The 24,723-nt window shown below is 39.5% G+C and overlaps 2 protein-coding genes across 5 annotated transcripts; both read right to left on the reverse strand.

Annotated features, from left to right (window-relative positions):
• Positions 1-4: 4 nt before the first annotated feature.
• Positions 5-12,164, reverse strand: mapda (N6-Methyl-AMP deaminase). 3 transcript variants are annotated; one of them, XM_086108325.1, is made up of 13 exons: positions 11,804-12,164; positions 11,206-11,260; positions 10,824-10,970; positions 9,903-10,713; positions 9,668-9,798; positions 9,529-9,589; positions 9,368-9,455; positions 9,208-9,289; positions 9,015-9,141; positions 8,448-8,528; positions 8,006-8,144; positions 1,001-1,101; positions 5-443 (listed from the first exon to the last, which is right to left on the reverse strand). In XM_086108325.1, exons 4-13 carry the CDS (start codon positions 9,948-9,950, stop codon positions 252-254), a joined length of 1,050 nt encoding a protein of 349 aa, XP_085964451.1. In that variant the 5' UTR covers positions 9,951-10,713; positions 10,824-10,970; positions 11,206-11,260; positions 11,804-12,164; the 3' UTR covers positions 5-251. The 3 variants fall into 3 exon arrangements, with proteins under 3 accessions (XP_085964451.1, XP_085964450.1, XP_085964452.1); XM_086108324.1 differs by having other exon boundaries at positions 10,824-11,260; XM_086108326.1 differs by having other exon boundaries at positions 10,546-10,713; positions 10,824-11,260; positions 11,804-12,162.
• Positions 12,165-12,831: 667 nt separating this feature from the next.
• On the reverse strand, positions 12,832-24,011 carry LOC147206253 (tyrosine-protein kinase CSK-like). Of its 2 annotated transcripts, none has more exons than XM_086108323.1 (13): positions 23,695-24,011; positions 19,106-19,182; positions 18,835-18,948; positions 18,594-18,718; positions 17,998-18,217; positions 16,608-16,701; positions 16,453-16,518; positions 16,251-16,350; positions 15,540-15,630; positions 15,401-15,474; positions 14,474-14,685; positions 14,309-14,395; positions 12,832-13,785 (listed from the first exon to the last, which is right to left on the reverse strand). In XM_086108323.1, exons 2-13 carry the CDS (start codon positions 19,112-19,114, stop codon positions 13,718-13,720), a joined length of 1,260 nt encoding a protein of 419 aa, XP_085964449.1. In that variant the 5' UTR covers positions 19,115-19,182; positions 23,695-24,011; the 3' UTR covers positions 12,832-13,717. The 2 variants fall into 2 exon arrangements, with proteins under 2 accessions (XP_085964449.1, XP_085964448.1); XM_086108322.1 differs by having other exon boundaries at positions 14,490-14,685; positions 23,695-24,009.
• Positions 24,012-24,723: the final 712 nt, after the last annotated feature.

Genomic DNA, 24,723 nt, shown 5'->3' on the forward strand with positions numbered 1-24,723 from the left:
AGCATTTGACTTTTTTTTTTTAATCACAAGAATTTGTGTGCCATATATATAGATACAAATATATCGGTATGTCTACAGTGTCTCATCACTTATTCAAATTGTGCATCTCAAAGCAGGAGGATCGAACACAACGGTATCAAGTGTTTTCACTTTTTATAATGTTCTGATTGTTACAAAAGATTTTAGATGTAAAAAGTTTTCCCTTTTCTATAAAGTGAGGTAAGCTTTTGGCCAACGCCGGGCCGAGGCTGTCATTTGAGCACATGCGGCTGTAGTTGTGCCCACTTGTGCTTCAGCTGTTGCTTGATGCCGTCTGCTGCGAAGATGAAGTCGATGGCCTGCCACGAAAGCGTCCACACGGCCTCGTGATCCAGGCCGAACGTGGACGCTGCCAGCTGGTATTCTTGGGACAAGTCTGTACTGAACACGCCCTTATCATCAGTCTGCCAGAGAACAAAACAGCAAAAGAAATTTACAATGCTCAAATATACTGCGATAATTGCAAAATGAAAAACCCTTTGACCAGGGTTCCCACGGGTCCTTAAAGTTCATAAAAATCCCTGAAAAAAGTTGTAAAATTATGTTCTTAATTGTCCTTAATTTTCAGGGAAAGCTTCTAAAAGCAATAAAAATTCTGAAAAAAAATAACCTGTGGTGCTCATTTGTCATTTTCCCCAAATCTCTGAATTCACTTCAGTTTTTTTTAATGCAAAGTAAATCAATTACATATAAGATGAAAGGGGAAAAGTCTTCACGTTATCAAATCGTTTCAATTGGTCAATCTTAAAATGTCGACATAAGTTGAAACGCACAAAGAATGAAGGGACGATTTTATTTTTTTTCAACAGTACAAAATATTTGTCAAAAATTATGTTTCAAAGGAAATGAATTTTTACATTTAGGGAAAGCCGTATTTACGATAAAGTTGAATTTTTCAAAGACAGAAAAGGCAAGCAGGAGCCCGAGTCATTGCAGCTGTTTCAAAGAGATGGAAACTTACACAAATGACACTCGGGTGGCCCAACTGGTACCAATACTTGAAATGGTGCTTGGAATAACACGGGACAGTTTGTCCTTTGACGTTTGATGTCAAGCAAAGCTCTGGCGGAGGGAAGGGGAAGACACAAGTCAGTTGAGTTTTGATGTCCTACATGTGGGCTGTACTAGGACACATTTGGTCCCCACGAGTAAGGCTGAATGCGCACAACCCAGTCAGCAAAGGCATCTGGCCCGGATTCGGCATGAAGCTAGCACAGCTGGCCTTGAGTCCGCACTGGCATAATGCATGTGGGCCCAGGAGTGGCAAAGGTAAATGGTTTAAAACTTCCTTTCTTTATAAATCTTGTTTAATCATTAAGTGCATTACTATATTTTTCAATACCAATTACTTGTTAAAGTTTGTCCAATCAATGGGATCAGTTGCAATGCATACATGTTAATGATAAAAGTAAATTGCACATTTGTTGAAAGAAATGTAAGGTGCTTCATGAAATGTTTTGTAAAAGATACGTTCATTACATTTCAACATTTTCCAAATGTTCTTGTAATTCTTTATACCAAAACAAAGGAAAGACTTATTGTTTTGGTTGTTTATAGCAAAGTATGTTATCATTTTAATGGTCCGGCCCACTTGACATCTACCGAGGCCGGATGTGGCCCACCATGTGAAATGAGATTGACACCAGTGATGTACTGTATAGTATGGCGTTTTTAGCCGAAAAAAACAACCATGTACAGAAAGGTGTTTTTAGCCGAAAAAAACGACCATGTGTAGTAAGGCGTTTTTAGCCGAAAAAAACGACCATGTATAGTAAGACGTTTTTAGCCAAAAAAAACCCGACCATTTATAGGAAGGCGTTTTTGGACGAAAATTTTAGCCGAAAAAAAACCCGACCATGTACAGTATAGTAAGACGTTTTTAGCCGAAAAAAACGACCATGTATAGTAAGGCGTTTTTAGCCGAAAAAAACGACCATTTATAGGAAGGCGTTTTTAGCCGAAAAAAACGACATGTAGAGTAAGGCGTTTGGAGCCGAAAAAAAACGACCATGTATAGCAAGGCGTTTTTAGACGAAAAAAACGACCATGAATAGTAAGGCGTTTTTGACCGAAAAAAACGACCATGTATAGTAAGGCGTTTTTAGCCGAAAAAAACGACCATGAATAGTAAGGCGTTTTTAGCCGAAAAAAACCGACCATGTATAGTAAGGCGGTTTTAGACGAAAAAAAGGACCATGAATAGTAAGGCGTTTTTAGCCGAAATTTTTCGCCGAAAAAAACGACCATGTATAGTAAAGCGTTTTTAGCCCAAAAAAACGACCATGTATAGTAAGGCGTTTTTGACCGAAAAAAACGACCATGTATAGTAAAGCGTTTTTAGCCCAAAAAAACGACCATGTATAGTAAGGCGTTTTTAGCCGAAAAAAACCGACCATGTATAGTAAGGCGTTTTTGGACGAAAGTTTTAGCCGAAAAAAACGACCATGTATAGTAAGGCGTTTTTAGCCGAAAAAAGACGATAATGTATAATAAGGCGTTTTTGGACGAAATTTTTAGCCGAAAAAAACGACCATGTATAGTAAGGCGTTTTTAGCCGAAAAAAAACGACCATGTATAGCAAGGCGTTTTTAGACGAAAAAAACGACCATGAATAGTAAGGCGTTTTTGACCGAAAAAAACGACCATGTATAGTAAGGCGTTTTTAGCCGAAAAAAACGACCATGAATAGTAAGGCGTTTTTAGCCGAAAAAAACCGACCATGTATAGTAAGGCGGTTTTAGACGAAAAAAAGGACCATGAATAGTAAGGCGTTTTTAGCCGAAATTTTTCGCCGAAAAAAACGACCATGTATAGTAAAGCGTTTTTAGCCCAAAAAAACGACCATGTATAGTAAGGCGTTTTTGACCGAAAAAAACGACCATGTATAGTAAAGCGTTTTTAGCCCAAAAAAACGACCATGTATAGTAAGGCGTTTTTAGCCGAAAAAAACCGACCATGTATAGTAAGGCGTTTTTGGACGAAAGTTTTAGCCGAAAAAAACGACCATGTATAGTAAGGCGTTTTTAGCCGAAAAAAACGACCATGTATAGTAACGCGTTTTTGACCGAAAAAAACGACCATCGAATAAGGCGTTTTTAGTCGAAAAAAAACAACCATGTATAGTAAGGCGTTTTTGACCGAAAAAAAACGATCATGTATAGTAAGGCGTTTTTGGACGAAATTTTTAGCCGAAAAAAAACGACCATGTATAGTAATGCATTTTTGGACGAAATTTTTAGCCGAAAAAAAACGACCATGTATAGTAAGGCGTTTTTAGCCGAAAAAAACGACCATGTATAGTAAGGCGTTTTTAGCTGAAAAAAACGACCATGTATAGAAATGGCGTTTTTGACCGAAAAAAACGACCATCGAGTAAGGCGTTTTTAGCCGAAAAAAACCAACCATTTATAGTAAGGCGTTTTTGACCGAAAAAAAAATGACCATGTATAGTCAGGTGTTTTTGGACGAAATTTTTAGCCGAAAAAAAACGACCATGTATAGTAAGTCGTTTTTAGCCGAAAAAAACCGACCATGTATAGTAAGGCGTTTTTGGACGAAAGTTTTAGCCGAAAAAAACGACCATGTATAGTAAGGCGTTTTTAGCCGAAAAAAGACGATAATGTATAATAAGGCGTTTTTGGACGAAATTTTTAGCCGAAAAAAACGACCATGTATAGTAAGGCGTTTTTAGCCGAAAAAAAACGACCATGTATAGTAAGGCGTTTTTAGCCGAAAAAAAACGACCATGTATAGGAAGGCGTTTTTGACCGAAAAAAAACACCATGTATAGTAAGGCGTTTTTAGCCGAAAAAAAACGACCATGTAGAGTAAGGCGTTTTTAGCCGAAAAAAACGACCATGTATAGTAAGGCGTTTTTGGATGAATTTTTTAGCCGAAAAAAACCGACCATGTATAGTAAGGCGGTTTTAGACGAAAAAAAGGACCATGTATAGTAACGCGTTTTTGACCGAAAAAAAACGACCATGTATAGTAACGCGTTTTTGACCGAAAAAAACGACCATGTATAGTAAGGCGTTTTTGGACGAAATTTTTAGCCGAAAAAAACCGACCAAGTATAGTAAGAAGTTTTTAGCCGAAAAAAACGACCATGTATAGTAATGCGTTTTAGGATGAAATTTTGAGCCGAAAAAAACGACCATGTATAGTAAGGCGTTTTTAGCTAAAAAAAACGACCATGTATAGTAAGGCGTTTTTGGACGAAATTTTTAGCCGAAAAAAACGACCATGTGTAAGGCGTTTTTAGCCGAGAAAAATGACCATGTATAAATAGTAAGGCCTTTTTGACTGAAAAAAACGACCATGTATAGTAAGGCGTTTTTAGCCGAAAAAAACCCCACCATGTATAGTAAGGCGTTTTTGGACGAAATCTTTTAGCCGAAAAAAACGACCATGTATAGTAAGGCGTTTTTGACCGAAAAAAAAAACGACCATCGAGTAAGGCGTTTTTAGCCGAAAAAAACGACCATGTATAGTCAGGCGTTTATAACCGAAAAAAAACCCGACCATTGAGTAAGGCGTTTTTAGCCGAAAAAAACCACCATGTATAGTAAGGCGTTTTTAGCCGGAAAAAAATGACCATGTATAGTAAGGCGTTTTTAGCCGAAAAAAAACGACCATGTATATATAGTAAGGCATTTTGCGCCGAAAAAAAACGGCATGTGTAGTAAGGCGTTTTTAGCTGGGAAAAAAAAAAGACTTAAATAATTCTTACTTATCATGGTGGTCAAAGAAAGAAGGGATATGGTTGAAACCTCTGGGGATTGAACACCCAACTGCTAGTTTGGGACATGGTTTCTGTACCCCCTGAGCCACACCACCACATAACTAGTTTATTTTGTGTTTTCTTCAATAAATCTGAAAAGGTGGTTAAAGAAAGATGTCACCTTGCTGCAAACAATGGGAATCAAACACCCAACCGCTAGATTTGGGACTTCAGCTTTCTACCTCTGAGCTAACTCACCACAATGAACCTTTGGGTTGTTTTGTGTTTATAAGTTGTTTATGGTGGTTAAAGAGTAGACATTGTTGCAACAACCAGGGATCGAACACTCCATCACTCTACCACTGAGCCAAAGCACCACACAGAGCAGTGGAGTTGTGTTTTTTTATTAATCATGGCCTTTGTTTTTCGGCTAAAACCGCCTTACTATACATGGTCGTTTTTTTTCGGCTAAAAACGCCTGACTATATACATGGTCATTTTTTTCATCCAAAAACACCTTACTATTCATGGTCGTTTTTTTCGGCTAAAAACGCCTTACTATATACATGGTCGTTTTTTTCGGCTAAAAACACCTTACTATACAGGGTCGTTTTTTTCGGCTAAAAACGCCTTACTACACATGGTCATTTTTTTCGGCTAAAAACACCTTTCTATACATGGTCGTTCTTTTCGTCGAAAAACGCCTTCCTACACATGGTCTTTTTTTTCGTCTAAAAACGCATTCCTATACAGGGTCGTTTTTTTTCGTCTAAAAACGCCTTACTATACATGGTCGTTTTTTTTCGTCTAAAAACGCCTTACTATATATATGGTCGTTTTTTTCCGGCTAAAAACACCTTCCTACACATGGTCGTTTTTTTCGGCTAAAAACACCTTACTTATACGTGGTCCTTTTTTTTCGGCTCAAAACGCCTTACTATACATGGTCGTTTTTTTCTCGGCTAAAAACACCTTACTATACATGGTCGTTTTTTTCAGCTAAAAACGCCTTACTACACATAGTCGTTTTTTTTCGGCTAAAAACGCCTTTCTATACATGGTCGTTTTTTTCGTCGAAAAACGCATGGTCTTTTTTTTCATCTAAAAACGCATTACTATACAGGGTCGTTTTTTTGGCTAAAAATGATGATCAAATGATCAGATCATCAGCAAGCTCTGCGGAAGCCTGACATTGAACCAGTTCATTCAAATCAGGTGTGTTGCAACAGGGAGACTTGGAAAACATGCAGGACAGCGGCCCTCCAGGACCTGAGTTTGACACCTATGCTCTACGTGGTCGTTTTTTTCGGCTCATAATGCCTTACTATACGTGGTCGTTTTTTTCAGCAAAAAACGCCTCACTATACATGGTCGTTTTTTTCAGCTAAAAACACCTTACTATACATGGTTGTTGTTGTTTTTTTTGTTAAAACGCCTTACTCTTCATGGTCGTTTTTTTCGTCGAAAAACGTCTTACTATACATGGTCGTTTTTTTTGCCTAAAAACGCCTTACTATACATGGTAGTTTTTTTCGGCTTATCGTTCACTCTTTGTACCGGCTCGTTCGCGACCGACACATCACTTGTGAAAATGTTGGTGATTGAACAGTCAGAGGTGCTGCCAAAAAGAACCCTTTCTGCACTGAAATACAATGAAATTAATTTTGATTCCGTTTGCTGCAATACAAACCGGATACTTCATACTTGACCATAAAGTTAATTTAAAACTTAGTACCTCAATTCAAAAACAAAGTCTGACGTTGAAAAAAACGTTGTTTTGTATTTGTAAGACTGAATATGAAAATAAACAATTTAATTTTCAGTGAGGATGGAATCCAGTTTCAAAGAAAAAAAAGTCTATCGTTTCAAATTCAGATTGTACAATTCAGATTGAGTTATTCATTATTATTCAGAGTAAAATATACAACTCCATCCATTATCCGAGACACTGACCTTCAATTCACGTAATTCAAATTCAGTATAAACTATTTAAAAGTTATTCACGTTTAGTTTTTGGTGGCAAATATTCCGCCCCACAGCGTCACGCCTAGTTTAGTTTTGGTTGTAAAGTGTCCTAGAGTGTCTTGAAAGACGCTTATAAATGAAATGTATTATTATTATTATTATAAGAAATTTCAGGGGTTATTTTTACTGACCATTCATTGTTCATGACATGTACAAATGTTTGTTTTCCTAACACACTGTCCATTCTTGTTTTCTTACAGTTCTTACAGCCGCTGTGAGACCTAACAGCCTAACATCTTGGGCCTCAGACCAGGAAATTCATGTCACAATCAAAAGATGGCTTCATCTGGCTCCTGATCGGGGTGGTGACAGGAAGGAGAGCATGAGAAGAAAAGAGGACATGGAGAGCGCAACAATTTGATGGACAGAAAAATACCGTTCAAGAGTAAGGTGCATCCCAATTTGGACTTTGTGTTCACTGTTAAATAAAGAAAAGTGCATTTTTACAGTGTATGTGGAGTTATATGTGAGGTTCACAAATTATGACAAACATTTTTATAACAGTCGTTTTTGAGACTTTTTTTTTTTTTAATGTGGGTCAAATATGGCTCATGAAAGATGTGGCTTAGTTGAGGTTGAATTCTGGCTGATATCAGGAACCTGTTCTGGCCCAGCGTCGGGCCGGAGTAGGGCCAGATATGGTTTTACAATGCGGCTCAGATCTGGGCCGAATGCGGCCCACATCATGGATGCCAGACGTGGGCCACTGCAGGACCGTCATTCGTTGAGGTATGTGGGCCGAGTGTACTGCCGTGTCTGCCCCAGAGCTGGGCCAGACCAATTTTGCTGACTGGGAAGTTGAACGGCTCTCTCACTTCGTTTTTTCCACGACTGTATGACATTTCTCAGCCTTCATAGAATGACGACTTAGCAAAACTGTGCACTTGAAAATTGCAGGCAACTAGTTAATATGAATGATAAAAAATGTTCTACTAGTTATCATGTAGCGCTCACGAGCGAGACAGTCATTGCACTCAGGTGACTTCTTCGAGTGCAGTGATTCCCAACGTTTATTGAGCCAAGGCACATTTTTAAGTTTGAAAAATCACAAAAAACATCACTGCTAAGACAGTTGTTTTTAGAAGTGTGTGGAATTGGCCTACAAGTGAGGACAAAGACACTAATTGGGATATCGGGAAAAAAACCAAAACACTAGCACACACACACGGTAAGTACACTTCAGTTGTAATAAATATTCACTGGTCACCTCGGCCTTACCCAAAGGGATGTTATTCTTCACCACTTTGTCAACGAGGCTCTGCGATCCGCCGACGTCAGGGTGCAGGAAGGTGCCATGCCCGATGCGATCCGGCGGCAGATTGAGCAGCAACTCCGATTCCTCCAACTGAGACGGCACCTGCGACAATTCATCTCCACGCGTCAGCACTTCTCCTCCTCGGAGACCGACGCTAAAGGCACACTTCCTTCGAGACACTGTGCTATTTGTGGCTCCGAGCATAATTGACAAACATTAACACTCGAGCATTGCTTTCAGCTTTAACCAATTCCTGCAGGTCACATACTTACTCAAACCAAAAATGTATGCAGAAATGTACTGCATCACACCGAGACCCCCTTTGTAATATTTCAGTTGCCTTGTATCGCAATAAGCACACGTTCCTAATGTTGTGGCCCATGAGTGCATGTTTCAAAAACTTACTTCGGAGAGGTGCAGTGACAACTTCAGTCCATTGTTCCTGGCTCGCTGTAAGGCGGGAAGCAGGTCTTTACCATGACCCACCTGAAAACGACATCAGGTCGGATCATTTATTGAATGGAGGGACTTGGAATGGGCGTTAGACGCCAACCAGTGTTATAGGTGTTTTTTTTTTTTTTTTTAGATGTTATTTTCAGATTAGATTTGACCAATTCACTTACTGTGTGCTGCTTAGAGATGGTTTTAAAGCCTTTACCTTTAACGTACTTGTCAAAAAAAATACTAATCTCTTTAGACAACTCTCTCCCTCTCTTTCTCTAATAATGGTGTGATACACACCATGTCACCAAACAGTGACTACCTGTCAGTCTTTAAATAGGCCTGCTGACTGATTACAATTAAAAAGCAATGTGTGACTTTCATTGGTTGTTTGTTTTTATTTAATCCATTATTACTTTCGGAAAGTTCAAAATATTTCGACCACTGTGAGTTTTTCTTTTATTGACAGAGAGATACCCATAATTTTGTGTGCATATTAGTCACCATGTATAGAATACATGGCTTGCGTACCCTCGGATCCCCACTGAGATCAAGTCCAACCACCAGCCCATCAGCAGACAGCATGTACTCTTCGGCCAGTTTCACCGTTTCCATGGCAACCTCAGTCCCATTCCTGCGATCAATGGCAACTAGGAACCTGCAAGAGAAATATTGACCTCTGTCAGCATCTTTCTTCACTTTAGGATATTCATCTTGGGCCTACCTGACATCAATGTCCACCTCCTCCTCTTTACACTGCTGGATGGCTTTTATGATGGTGTCCACGTAACTCTTTTTGGTCAACCCTGAAGAATGACGAGACACGAGAAACATCTTAACTGTCAGCAATTGGTGTATAAAAAGATGCATTTCATGTCTCAAACCTGTTTTCTTCTCCTCTCTCGGTGTACTCCTAAGTTCTAAATACTTGACACCGTCGGCAGCAAACTCCTTGATGACATCTTTAGCCACCTAGAATGAAAAGATCTAACATTGCCATGATGCTTGCCGAAACCATAAAAAAAATCACACTTTTTATTATCACCATCAGGATGTCCTCCTCCGTGTCCACCAATTGATGAATGACCTTGAACACCTGAAAGCACCTGCAGCGCGCCATATTGAGACATTAACAGGCGCTGCGATCATGTGTTGATTGCAGAGCACACGAGTGGTATACGTACTCATTCAACGTTCTCTGCTGACCTTTCTCGATGGCCGTCATGTGGTGTTCAATGTTAAGATGTGGCTTTCGCTTAATGAGCTTCTCCATGGTTTGGAAGCTCACCGAGCCGTTGAGATGAGCGTGCAGCTCCTGGCGGGGGTGGGGGGGGGGGGGGGGTTCATTTGAATTGGCATATTTCCCAAAGGCTTTCAAATGCTCTATTTCAAAATAACTGGCCGATAAATTTGACTTACCACTTTTGGGAGCTCCCGATAAAAGACATCGTCGTTCTTGTCCATCATCAAAACAACATAAATATCGACGAGTTTTGGAGATAAGAGTTTAGCGTCTACAAGACGAGAGGCTTGCCTGTGTTTTCAGGAAACATTTGGCCGTGACACACAATGATGTGCAGCAAACTAATAAGTCCGCGTGGGATGAGCAAATGGTTCCGCATCGCGACACGTTTGTTTGTTACACAGCCAAGTGAAAAAAAAAGGGTTTTTTTCTCGTCACATGACAATAAGCCTAAAATATGGAAGATTTAGTATATAGAAAATACTGTATTTATCCATAACAGAACATAATGTTATGTTGAGGTTTGTAACAAAAAAAATCAACATTTAATGGAATATTTATGTACTTTATACAATACAGCAGGGGTGGCCAACCAGTCAGAGACTAAGAGCCATTTTTTTACCGTGTTCCTGCAAAGAGCCACATCATACACATGGGCATCCCTTCCTCGCACGCGCGCACACACACGCACACCATTTTGCCCAAAGATCGGCTTTTGAAGCAACCAACTTCCCACAATCGACCCGATCGCGCACATGAAAGCACGCAATCTCTGAATTGTCTTTTAACAAAGGCATGATATCTGATTTGGCTTTGTACCTCCACCAGCTGGATCAGGTTGTCAAAGTAGTTTTCCCCGTCAATGGTAAGATGGCCATTGCCGTATTTAATGCAGTAGTGCTTCCACCTTGTCGTCGGTGCTCAAACACAGTGTGTGGGGAGAGCAAGCGCTCGCCCTGGAGCCGAGTTATTTTGCCATGAAACCATCTGTAATGACAAGTACGGATGAACCCCTGCTACTTTCAGATGCAGACACAACAATGTTTCCTGATGCCTGGTTCTTAAAATCATGTTGCACTAGGAGCAAATGAACAAACCTAATTTGGGCACTCACGGCATAAGATTCAGCTCACTGCATTTTTCCACCGGTGCCACATTACGGCGCCATTTCTGATTCTTCCAGATGGGAACTGCCCCTTCACAACCTGCTTCATTTTTAGCTATACAGTACACCATTCAGGATCCTGCAAGACAACGAGTCAGTAATAAAAACGCACAAGCAAGCCTTATCTCCTTAGCCGAACTATTGGTCAACAGTTCTCCTTCATTAAAGGAGGGGTGATATTCGACTGAGCATTTAAAACTGAATCTGGCCGCCCACTTTGTACCTAAGGAATCATGCACATCAAAATGTAGGATCATTTTTGTGTGTGTGCTCATCAGACATGATGAGCACACATCATGTCTGATGTTTTTCACCTTTTCCATGGTAAGGCAGCAGAGATGCCCTCACATGTGAAGCGATGTGTCCTGCCTACAAACAGTACATATAAACAACAATCAGTCATGAAGAAAAAGCATCATTTTGAAATGAGACGTTCACTCAAGATGAACGTTTGACTACACCCCATCCAGACTGGTCGCCAGCCAATCGCAGAGGTACAGGAATGTCACAGCCTGAGTTGGAACACCAAACCTCAGAGTTGTGAGACGGATAAGATATCTGCTAGGTAAAATTTGCAATAACGTAGTCAATTATTGTGGTGTAGCAAACCATCAGAGCACATGCAAGTGGCATTTAATTCCGGCACAGTGCCCTGTTAGTCTAGAATTTAACATGACTTCTCAGTCTTCTCCGGTTATCTGTTCTTGCTTGCTATGTGGAATGAATAGCTACTTCTCATTTAATGCTAACAAAACTCATGACAATTTTCCACCTTGGAATGCCAAGATTTGTGACTAAGAGGAGTTAACAGAGTGTTAACAGAAAGAAAATCCTGGTTTTTTTCGAAACTAACAATCTCACAATATACATCAATGATCGTGTCTAAAGACGTACATTGTAAAATGAACTTACAGTCGTTGCTCTCTGTAGGAGTAAAAAGCAGGATTGAAGAGGATTTCTTTCAATAATCCTCATCAAAAACTAGGTTTATCTGAAATACTCTGAAATACTTTTCATTAACTGTAAATCTACTTGCAAACATTTCATGTCAGATTGCCACCGAATAACATACTGTACTTGAGAGTTAACTATTACAATCATGGTAAACCTCTAATAGTATACGGATATTTGTGACCAAAGACTGCAAACATCTACCTCTTTGTGTAGCCACATTATTTAAGTCACTAACAACTTTTTTCTTGTCGTTTCAAGATTATATCTGTAACCTAGCGCTGCTGACATCACACAGATGCCGAGTGCACAGGAAGCAGGAAGGAAGACCAACCTAAAATAAATAAATAAATAAAAAAGTAAAAGATAACACCCTCCTAATAAAAAAACAAAACATCTTAATGCTTCAAAATACTCTAAAGTATGATTTACCGTACCTGGATGCGAGTCAAGCAGTATGAGAGGGAAATGTCACAGTTGTCAACGAAAGTCAACAAAACTGGTTAAACATGTACAAACACATTGGAGTTATGAAGTGAAACTAAAATTACTCCGGTATGAGGAAAATTTTGTTGACAAAAAGTAGGAACAGCACTCTGTGGATAGATTAACGCATGCACGGCTATGGATACACAACACGAAGTGGACCGCCTGCTAATCTATCTTCGTTTAAGAGCTCTGAACTGGATGGATGCACAGATATCTGTAATTCCGTTTTGGCAACTCATAAAGAACATTTCAGATATTCACAACCGCTCAGGTTCGTCAAACTCAGAATATCTTGGACAATGGAAAATGCCCTCTTTCCCTGTAATCCAAATCAGAACACGATGATTGCTTGAGCCTTACCTGCGCATCTTGGTGTGTATGTTCATTCATAAATAATTTGAGTCTCACTACATTGAAAAAAAAATAGAGCTCAATCTTTTGTTGTAAATTTTCTGAGTGGAAAAACTAAAGAGTGTTTGCGTAGCACAAATGAGGATCCATTTACTGTTTTTGTATTTTATTAAAACTTGCAAAAACAATACTGTCAACTTCAAAACACACACACCTTCCGTTCGTTTTACACCTGCAGTAAGATTACAAAAACAATATTATAGATTTGCACTTTCACATTCATTCTACGTACACTTATCATGGGTATAAAGATCATATTCATTCATTTGGGGCTCGAAATCATTAAAAAGCCCCACATTAAAATGACATTCATGCCCACAGCGGGCGCAACTATAACTTAAAAACAAAGAACATGTAGAAAATATAAACGCTTCTCCAAAAACATAATGGAACAAACTTGACTCACGGTAAACCCTAAACGGTGTTGTGTACAGCAACTCCACCATCTTTGCGAGGTCCAAAGCCAAGAAAATCTCCACGGCGTGTTCACATTCATCCTGAAAGGCTTCGCTGCACTTGAGAATGAGGCAATGAATGACGCATGAGCAACATGTCACTGATTCATCACTTGTTCGGTGCACGCGGAGCGCTGCACTGCTCCGTGTACTCTTCGGCTCGTGCGTTCAGGATATAATAAAGCAGTCTTGTGGGTGAACTTGCATCGTGTGGCACAAAACAGACTCAAACATTCAGACAGCAACACAGGAAGTGTGGAATAGATGAAATTTCTCAAATCAGAAAATAAACAAGGCTCATTGGGGCTTAAGAGACGTGTCTCAACTGGTGTAAATGTTGTGAAGATTGTCAAATGATAAGATGAAAGTAGAAGGCGCAGTACATGGGTCTTGTCAGAGCTGCGTGCCTATTTGTCGGAGTTCCTTTCTGACGACGAACAGCCGCTCTTTCAACAATTTAAAAGTTGGCCGAGATTCAGGGTTCAAGTGCCAGCAGTCCTTCATGGTGATATAGAGCGCTTCAGGACACCCGTCGGGAGAAGGCATCCGGTAGCCGCTCTCCAATTGAGGCACCACAAATTTGGACTGCTACACAGTGGGAACAAAGTTGAGACTGTAACATGTTTTCAACACACGCAAATAAAACTGGATTTAAAATTGAAGTGTTTCATCTGAATTTTGTTGGGGGTAAAATTTTGAAACAATTCTGAAGATTTTTATAAGTAGCATACACATCTGCGCCTTAATTTGTCACTCCACCAGGTGCCTCTGCGAGACACTTTTTCTGCTGCGCCCGCCCGGCCGTCTCGGCACAGGCCGGTCTGCCATATTGGCAAATGCGCAGCTAGCCTTACGCTGACACAAAAATACGGATCTGAAGGCATTGGTGCCACAGCGCAGATGCACTGTCGATGAAAAGAGTGTGTATGTGTGTTCCGACATCAGGTTAAATCCATGGGAATGGAAATCCGTTGTAAATCGAGGACTCCCTATACTTCAAATAAGCTGTTCACTACTACACCTGCAAACATTATTAACTCTCACTTCCAGTTGTACTTCAATATACATGATTTTATAGAATGCTTTCTGTCCTTATATCCTGCATACTTACCATTTTTGGGTAAGGCATTCGACCAAATGAGTAAATCTCCCAAAGCAAAACACCAAAGCTCCAAACATCTGATTTGGTGGAGAATTTCTTTTGAGGGAGAGACAAAAAAAATACTGCTGAAGATGACTTTAGGCATTTGCTTAGTACAAAAAAAAACATCCTCACCACTTAACAAGGCTACCTTTTCTTTGAGGGCCTCTGGTGACGTCCACTTGACTGGCAGCTTGTTCGTATCCTCAAGGGAAGACACCTTCTTGGTCAAACCAAAGTCACTGACTTTAGCGACGAGGTCCTCTGATAACAGGACGTTACGGGCTGCAAGGTCTCGGTGGACAAAGTGATTGGTCTCCAAATATACCATGGCCTCACAGACATGCCTGCAAAAAGACCAACAATTAGCCAAGCGTGCAAAAAAAAAGAATAAATAGTTAATTGAATATTTTGTTTTGTTGATTCATTTTGTTCTACATTGTACATTCTGGATAATTATCATATTGTGAAGCTATTACTCATAATCATAGTCCCAGCCTGTAGAAATTGACATTCATCTTGGCATATTGAAAACTAGAAGTCATGCCTTCCACCAGGGGTGTGTCAAACTCATTTTTGTCGCGGGCCGAATAGGAGTTACGGGTTCCCTTTGGAGAACCGTTATGACTGTGAAACCTCCACATATTACATATACAGAGAGCAACAAATAGATGGCTAACTAGTTTTGACATCAGAAGTCAAGAATAATGGATTGTTCAAACATTGTAATGATTACATCATATAGGACAATTTTAAATTTTGATTCTTATGCAAGAATCACGGAAGTTGACATGCTTGAATTGCTTTCGCGGGCCCCATAAAGTGTTGTGGCGGGCCAGATCTGGCCCCCGGGCCTTGAATTTGACACCCGTGCCTTACACACTAGGACCGAATAATGAATCAAATTCAAATTGACATGGTAATGTAGTAGAATGCAAATTTCAAATCGTAAAGGCTGCAATTAAAAAAACTAAAATAATAATGATTTTGCTCATTATAGTCTAATAATTTGCCCTAAACACTGTTCAGTGGTGGTCAACTGTTGATGTGCAATGTACACACATTGCAAAATTAAGTAGAGAAACACGAGTGAGTACTGTCCGTCCTCTGGAACGTAGGTAGTCCACCAAGGTACCCTGAAAAATACCCACATATAAGTCATGCGTTCAGAATCTTGACGATGGATGAGACAGACACTCACCTTTCTCATGTATTCAGTAATAATGAGCAAGTTGCCGTTCGTCTCTGAAATCACTCCAAGCAGCTTCACCAAGTTATTGTGGCTTAATTTCCTTTGAGAAGAGAATAGAAAGCAGGTGAGTTTGGAGTTTCTTCATTTTTATCCAGGAATACTTAAGAGATTTGAACTCAAAGCAGAGATGGGAATTTCACATTTTGTGATTTGGATTCCATTATCCGACTGCGAATCGATCCAATTCAACCCAATGATTCAAAGATCCAGATCCATTTTGGTGGGAGGCAAAGCCGTGAGCCACCACAAATCTTTAAAAAATAATAATAATTGCCTTGAACCTAAAAAATACACAATCCCGTGTTACGTGCTACCTCTCGGTGATGACGTCAACTACACAAAAATGGCCAAGATGTTGCTGCGCTGGGTATCTCATTGTTTTGATACTTGATCGGCTTGAACTTTTTTTTTTCAAGGAACCAGATGCCATCGATATGGGCGCGTTTAATGTTGACACACACACACACACACGCACGCACACTGCCTAATAAAATGAAGGAAAATTAATTTTCTGTGTTGTTGCTTCAAAATAATCTGGCATGAAGTTCTTTGAATTGGTTAAAAATGAGAAGAAGAGTGATGGAAACTGCACACAAAACAAATAGTTGAGACACACAGGAGCAGGAATGTGAACGCTTTCATTTTTTCTGGATGACTTACATCATGACAGAGGCCTCTGCAATAAAGGCCTGTGCAGTAGTATTATTTTTAAGGCACTTCACGGCTACTTGAGTCTTTTTGTACTCAGCCAACAAGACCTCTGCAAACACAACACTCTCAATTAACATTGACCGTGCCCTAATATGTCACAACGAATCAACCATAATGTTGAATCGGGGGGACAATTCAAATGGCTACATGCCTCCAAACTCTCCCCGGCCAATGATCTTCAGTAACTTGAGTTCCTTTCTGTTCATCACCCAACCACCTGTAGGTGAGCCAAAGGCGGGAGATATGCAACAATCACACACTACTAGCAGTCTGCATGTAAATATCAATGCACTCCAATGAACTCACCGCTCAAAAATTCATTTTGGACAGCGACCGTCTCCTTCTCCAGTTTTGGATTGATTAGAATAGTGCACAGCCCATCAGCTTTGCTTTTGTAGTGCTTTGGAAAGGAAAGAAAAAAAAAGGGAAAGTGGGTTGAGGGAATAACTCAAACGGAAGTAAATTGCTCTAATAAGAGTGTGTGTGTGGGGTGGGGGGGTAACATTAGGTGGGCTCCAGATTATTATAATTTTTTTTTTGTTTTTACACCGTGTACTCTCTGGTTTATGTCAAATGGCAAAAACCTAAATCTTTATCCAGACGAGCACAAACATTTTATGGGTCATGTGGAAATCAATGTAATTTTTGGATCCTGATTAAAAATAAAAATAATAAAAATGAAAATTTCTGAATATTTGCCCCCCCCCCCCGGGAAGAGCTTTAATTGACACGGTCAAGGAAAGCAATTTAACAATATATTTATGGTTGTGGTCGTAATTTTCTGTGGAGTAAGATTCAATTCGTTGCTGTGTATGTTGCAGCGCAGTACTAGACCACTGGAGGGCACAACTGAGCATTGTCCTTTTGGCATGAGTTGACTTGCACTCCTTTGGTAAACTCAAGGGCATCAATTTTGATGGAAGAACGTTGATTGCACCAGCATGCTGCTTTCATGCGACAAGTCTCATTGATGACAATGTCGCAGAATGCAGTCGATAAATATTTAAACCTTCTGATCCCCCCTGCTGTAATTATTAGATACGTGGGACCTAAGGTGAAAGTTCTATCAAGAATTAATATCATGATCAATGACTACTGTATATTAGTAAATGTATATCAGCTTCTGTAAAGGGAAAAACATCAGAGGTGAATAAAAAGAAGAGCAGTCATGGTTTTGGTGTGCTGGCCCTTTAAAAAAGAAGTCAAGTCAACCACTTGGTCGTGACCTGTGGCCTGAGCAACTGCAATGTCATTTTCAGTTGACGGCATGTGGCAAAAAGGCCGACAGCTCAGATGGGTAAAACCGGGTGGATTTAACCACTTAATTCATATTCTACAAGCGCAATATTAAATAGAATATTATGTTTGGACTCATGCGAACGTATGGGACGTATTATTGGAAAGAACATTTTCGACTTGACGAAGGTGACTCTTTCAGTTAGTGAGAGGTTTGCATTTTCTGTTGACAAAGTTAACGCCAACTTATTCATCTCCTGATAGACTTTATGTTGTAGTGCAGCAAAATGGAATAGAGGCCATGCACTCTTTGAATTATCTTCCACCAAAGGCGTGTGATCTGATTTGGCTTTTTTTTTTTTTTTTTGGTGTATCCTGCAGCTGGCGTAACCAACATGCTGAACATAAAATACGACTAGGGAAGATGATTGCACAATAAAAGGCTCCTTTCAGGTTGTACCTCCACCAGCTGGATCAGGTTGTCAAAGTACACTTCCTGGTCAATGGTAAGCTGGCCATTGCCGTATTTTATGTGGTAGTGCTCCACCTTGTCGTCGGTGCTCAAACACAGTGTGTAGTCCCCTGGAAAGTTGGTGCTCTCTCTCACCAAGAAGAGGCCCATCTCTGGTGGGGAGAGCAAGCGCTCGGCCTGGAGCCGGGTTATTTTGCCGTGAAACCATCTGCAATGACAACCGCGGAGGTACCATTATTTTACAGCCACAGTACACGTGTGTATATTTGTATAGGAAGAAGGCAACGTTATAGCACATATTGTTCAGCCACAGCTGCTTTCGGATGCAGAATCAACAAATGTTGTTAAGAATAAGAAAACCTTTATTCGTCTCACAATGGAGAAAGCAGCAAAGTTATGAAAGGAAGAAGTAGAAGAACAAAAAGTATAGGAGCTGCTGTAAAGGCAGCCGCTCTCATGGCGCCATTTTGAAGTCATCAGAACAACAAAATAATACAACAAAACACATTAAGACACAGACCGTTTACTGTACTTAAACTTTGCTGCACCAGGAACAAATGAACAAACTTAATTTGGACACTCACGGCATAAGATTAAGCTCGCTGCCATTTTCAACAGCTGCCACATTGCGACAGAATCTCTGAATACGTCCTGTGGGAACCGCCCCTTCACGGCCTGCTTCATTTTTAGCTATACACCATTCTGGATCCTGCAAGACAATGAGTCGGCAATGAAAACCAGGAAATAGTGTATGCTAACCGATGAGCATTAAAGAAAAAACACACACACGCATACGCACGCACACACACAAAAAACAAGTCTTACCTCTGTAGCCGCAATGATAGTCAACAGATCTCCTTCGTTAAAGGGGAGGTGGTGTTCTAAAGAGCCTTTGAAGCTGAATCTTGCCACACACACTGTGCCTTTGGGCCAGGCAGTCTATTGGAAATCATACACATCAAAATGTAGGGTCATTTTTCTTTTGGGGGGGGGGGGTGTCTGCGCTCATCAGGCATATTGTGAACGAACTTGGAATATTTCGCTCTTTTAGGGAAATCGGAGACAACCACAAATTCAACAAACAAGAAGAGTTCACCTTTGCCATGCTGAGCCGGTGCAAATTCCCTCACAGATGACGCCTTCTGCCGGCAAACATTTCATCTGGTGCACACACTGAAAGAAATGATGGTCAAATGTAAAATCTTTGAAAGGCAAAACAGACTCAATTCTCAATAATTCACAGCAATGTCATTTTATTCCAGGAAAAAAAAACTTTAACTTTTTCATTTTTTATCATATCTTCACCCTCAAAAAATAATGGCCGAAGTGATTTTTTTCTCTCCAGAAAACAGGAAAAACGGAACCAAATACTGATTCTAATCTTTTTATTAATCATTTAATTTCAGGGGTAGAATCAAATATATTTCACTAAGAATGGAGCCGACTTAAGCAGAGGTGGCAAGCATTTGGATGAGATGTTTATAGAAAAAAGTAATTATATGTTGCTGTTTTTGGGTCAAGCTATGACGTAGGTCATTATTTTAAGAGTGTGACAACATGATTCTTAGGCTAATTGAATTCCGGAAAGTGGCACGAATGATTGACAAGCAAGTAGAGCGGGCTACACCTCACCTCGCCTCGCCTCGCCTCTCACCTAAAGTCGGTTGCTATGGACACATCTGTGATGCTAAACAGTCTATAACGTGTTGGTTCAATTCCCAGAAGAAAATCACAGCTTTTTCCTCCCCCCAAAAATAAACTCTGTTCTTCTAGCTTGTCCGGGTTGACAGTGGAGGAAAGAATTTTGACAGCAACTCTGGAATCAAAGATTGTGCTTTATATTTCCATGACACGCAGTTACAGTGAGGCAGTCAGAATTAAATCATGTTTACTTCCTCTTTTGTCATGTCCTTTGAGGGAGGGGTCACCATGGAGATGACAGATGACAAAATCATGAACGCACCCGTTAATCCACCGCATTATGACGTTTCAAAGCCGACCACATTAAAGGATTTCAAATTGTTTTTTCCAAATAATTATTTGAACTACAGCACAACCCGAATGCATTCAACTAATTAACGATCTAAAATTTGTTAATTTCCGCTTACTAGGAAACAATTTTGGCGTTGACTTTTAATTGGTTGGCAGATTTAAACGGGCCTTATCAGCCCTTTTCAAATAGTCTAAAAGCTGCTGATTCTGATTGCTTTTTTCCCCTTACACATTAATTCATTACAACATTAAAAAAAGACAATGACATTCAAACATTTATTTATTTGAAGCGACTGCTTTTTCGCTCTGCTGTAAAGTTAAACAACTATTAAAGGACCAAGTATTCTAAATCAGTCAAATGTTTTGCTTGAGATTCATAAATTTCTTTTTGTGAGTGTTAAGGTAGCCAAAAAAAGCATTTATTCAATTAATTATATATTTTCTAAATTCATTGGGCCATACATCGGTTATTGTAATTTTATCCTTCCAAATATCACAATTCATATCTGCCTCCCAAAAAAAAATCCATAATTGGTTGGATGCCACTTTAAAAACTGGCACGGAACCATAGTGAATGTCGAACATTCAGAGAGAGATTTTAGAGGTTGAATTTAGAGTCTGTCATTAACCTACCATGCATGTTATTTGGAACATGCAAAGAAATCGGGGCTACGCGGCGAAAACCCCCCGCAAACTCCACACAGGAAGGCCCGAGGCCGGATTCAAACCCTGAACCTCTGGACTTTTTTTCCACCATTTTCTGTGTGTTTGTGTGTGTGTGTGTGTGTTTTTAAAATATATTTTTAATTGCATATTTGAATGACATGTACCAATTGATTTAAATGCAAATTCTAAAATAACCTGTGGAAAGCAAAGAAGATTCCAATTTTACTGTCAATTTCGATGAAGCCTTTCAGGGACAGCGGTTACCACAGTGGACAGCTTCTCATTTTGTGAAAGCGCTATATAAATCAGCATGTATAGTATTGTATTGTATTATCAGGTTACAGGGTGCAGGAAAGGGTTAAAATCATTCCTGTCACACCACAGCACGCAAACAAAACAATATGGCAGGCAGATGAATAATTGTCATCATACCTTCCACAGGCAAGGTTCCATGACATAAAATGCATACTAATAACAATAACAACATATTAATCTTACACGCACACAGACTCATAACAACCCTAAGCAAAAACAAACATTGAGAATTGTTAAGAATGAAGAGACTTTTGTATCATTGTGATTTGTATTTATTTATGTATTTTTAAATCAGATTTGAATCAATCTGCCATTGATGGCAGTTTGGAAAACGGCATCTGCCATCTGTGACAATTGATCACCCTGGTTAGCTGTTAGCTAGCAAATCAGTCCAAGAGACAATCAGAAAGTACACAAAAGCAAAGCCACTTCAAAAGGAAATTGTATTGTCTGGAAAATAAAGCTCAGCAAATTATTGCTTTTTAACTTTGTTCCTGTTTGATTATGAGTGTGATGGGCATTGTTCTGGATACGTGTCATTTTTATGTCACCACACACTGACTGCCGGCGGTAGGATAAAGAATGACGGACCCCGCCTGGCCACCGCTCGCTGAAATGTTTTGTCACCCTGGCCGCCCTACTGAAACATTTCTGGCTTGGCCCGTGCTGAGGCAAAAATGTCAACATTCACACAAAGAAAGGACCAGTGCAGATTAATTTAAGTCAACTGGTGAAATGTTTTTTTCATATTGCAAAATATATTTCAATTTTTTTCCCAATATCATGGAGCCACAGTACCCGTATGCAAAAGACAAGAGGGATGTCACACCCTCTGGAGTGCAGTGGTCCTCTGTTTTTGCCGTCAAACTGGTTGATCAACATCAAATTCTTATCTTGTACAAGTCAAAAGATGTTGCTACTGCACCAGTCAGACTGCACCCAGAAAGACGGCACAGGAATGCTGACGTTCAAATCTGCCGCTCCCTTGTTTGTTGACATACAGTAATCAGACCTCTGAGTGCCAATCGTGTATATCCAAGGTAATTCAAAAAACATGGTGTGATTTTTTGGAAAGCGGGCTTACATGTATGTCGCTTTTATGTCATCAGTGTACAGCAGCAACACGACTGGAAAATCCTGCCCACGTGTGCAGCTGAGATTCTGTGTCCGTTTGCTTGGAGGTGCACTGAAGTGAGAAGGGATGCACTGTACGCTTGTATGATCAACGTCTGTTTTTGCATTTCTTGCAATGTCAATCTGAAAGAGTTTCTTGTATTTGAATAAAAGGATAGCGCTTTCAGAATGTTTTATTGAAAATGAAACGATTGTACGGATAATTATTTTAATTATGGCGATATTAAAATTGACACAATATCTTTGTCGTTTTGTTGTGATATTAAAAGCAATACATCTGTCCAAAAAAAAAAAAAAACATTACTGCTCGCTCGCTTCAGACAAACACTGTGAAACTACATGCAAGCCATGATTGTTTGCACCCCTGAGCCAATAGAAACATAAAATGACAGGACCAGCCTATTTCTTTGTCACTGCTGTCATTATGCAAAAAAACACAAAACTGTACTTTTTGTTAATATCACGAGTTATTTTTTTTTTTTTTTACAATATCACAAGTTTGCATACAGTATTGCAAGATGTTTTTCTTTTAAACGTTGCAAACCTCCCCACAATAGTGTGCCCAATAAACCCATTCATCCAGAAGAAGGTTTTTGAGTTGTGTTGTCACTCAGGTTAGACTTGAAAATTGGTTTCAAACTCACTTTGCTTTGTAAAGGGCCTTACCACAACCATCACCACAAAATCTGAAGCATTTAACTGTCCAAATTTGCTTTGATAAGACGATTATCATTACGAGAACTTTCCTTTCCTCTTCGTGACGTAAAAAGTGTCATATATTAATGTTGACTTTATATTTCAATGGGCCCCTCTTTCCCTAAGCATTCCCAACTCATAAAATTCTTTATGTCTGAATAATACTGCATAGTATTATTCAGACATAAAGACACATCTAAAATAAAATCTATCCGAGAACAATTCAATGTCCTATTTCCACCTATTGAAATGTGATTCATGGCAGTGGCATCACTTGGCCTATTTTAGGCGAGCAGAATCCCTCAAAAATAGCCATAAGATTGATTGCCATTGATGAAGTTTAGCTTTAGTCATTTTATTATTGGTTAACCTGCATTTTACATGGAGCTTTCTCAACACTGGGTTTACCTACTACTGTACTGCAAAGTTATGAAAGGTGACATTGGTTACATACACAAAGGCATGCATGCATGCATGCATGTGCGCGCACACACAACTGTAGCAGCATTTTGTATTTGTTATATCTGTCGAAAAACATTGAAAAAATACTTTACATTCTTAGTCTGGTGTTTGTCAAATTTTTTGCTGTCGCAGTATGTTCACTCACATTTTGTGCTTCTCCGAGGGACTATTTACCCCCAAATCCAGAAAACCTAGAGACGTCCCCTTAATCATGGTACACTTCTAATACTGTGAATGATTGTTTTTATCATTTGGCTTTTTACATGAGACCATATCAGCACATGCTCGTGAGGTGACAGGAATCAGGGCAGCGTTATTAAATTAATAAAATTAATTGAAAACAATTAAGTACTTAATTAAAAACTGACAGTCCCAAAACCTCGGTACCACGAAAGGCTCTAAAATAAACATTTACTATACCTGATTATGGGTCAACGTGACTCCAGGCAGCACTAATACCCCAAATTCGTTTTCATCTGGGCAACGTACAGAAATTCTCACGCAGGAAAAAGAAACAAGCGTCAGTAAAAGTCAAAGCCCAGTATCAATCCAAATGCTGACAGGGGGAGTGTCACAGGTGTCCCGAAACTTCCTCAAAACCGCCCGGGAGTTCAGAGCTATACGCGTAAAAGCAAAAAAATAAGTGACACAAAAATTGACTCCAATATGAGGAGCAAAGATAGACAACAAAACGGAAACTAACGACACTTCACCGATTAAAATACTTGTTTGGTTAGATCAGAATCTCGGTTGGCGTCACACAATTACACACGGACACACCTTTCATATTTTTGGTCACGCCTAAATTTGTCACTTACGCACGGTCAGTCAAAGTGGCCGCCATTTTGGAACGAGTGTACTAAACACAAATACAGTATAGTATTCGGCAATATATTGAGCGTTTTTTAACATCAATTTTTGTCTCCAGTGAAGTATTCAGTCATACTATGCAGATAACTATCAATTAAATATTTTCAGAATCATTTTCATTATAGATAAAATAACAGTTAAAAAGTGCAGAGGCTCAAAACACCTAAACATCATTAGGATCATTAACATGTGTTAAAAATAGCATCAATTCCCAATAGTTTATTCTCATTATGTGTTTCTCTTGGCTCAGGCCGCATTACTTCCAGTATGTGTCAGTAATTTATTTTAAATTCTAGGCATTGTGATTGTTTATATAGCCTATCACATTTCAAATCTCTTACACGGTAGTTGGTAATGTCAACATTTTTCTGTCTTCTGGTTGGTTGGTCAGAATAATACTTGATTGGTGAAACACATCTGAAAGGATCTGTCCTCTTATATCGATTTAGCAATCAGCATCTCTGATAAGACAACATTGAATCTGAACTGCTCAAGAGGAAGTACATGGCAGTTGCATTGCTATATTACATTTTTTGGTGTTGCTTTCTATGATTGCAACGTGATGATGGCATTAATATA

This window comes from Hippocampus guttulatus, chromosome 4 (genome assembly GCF_054856545.1).
Source record: "Hippocampus guttulatus isolate MCC_2025c chromosome 4, RoL_Hgut_1.0, whole genome shotgun sequence".
Lineage (NCBI taxonomy): Eukaryota > Metazoa > Chordata > Actinopteri > Syngnathiformes > Syngnathidae > Hippocampus > Hippocampus guttulatus.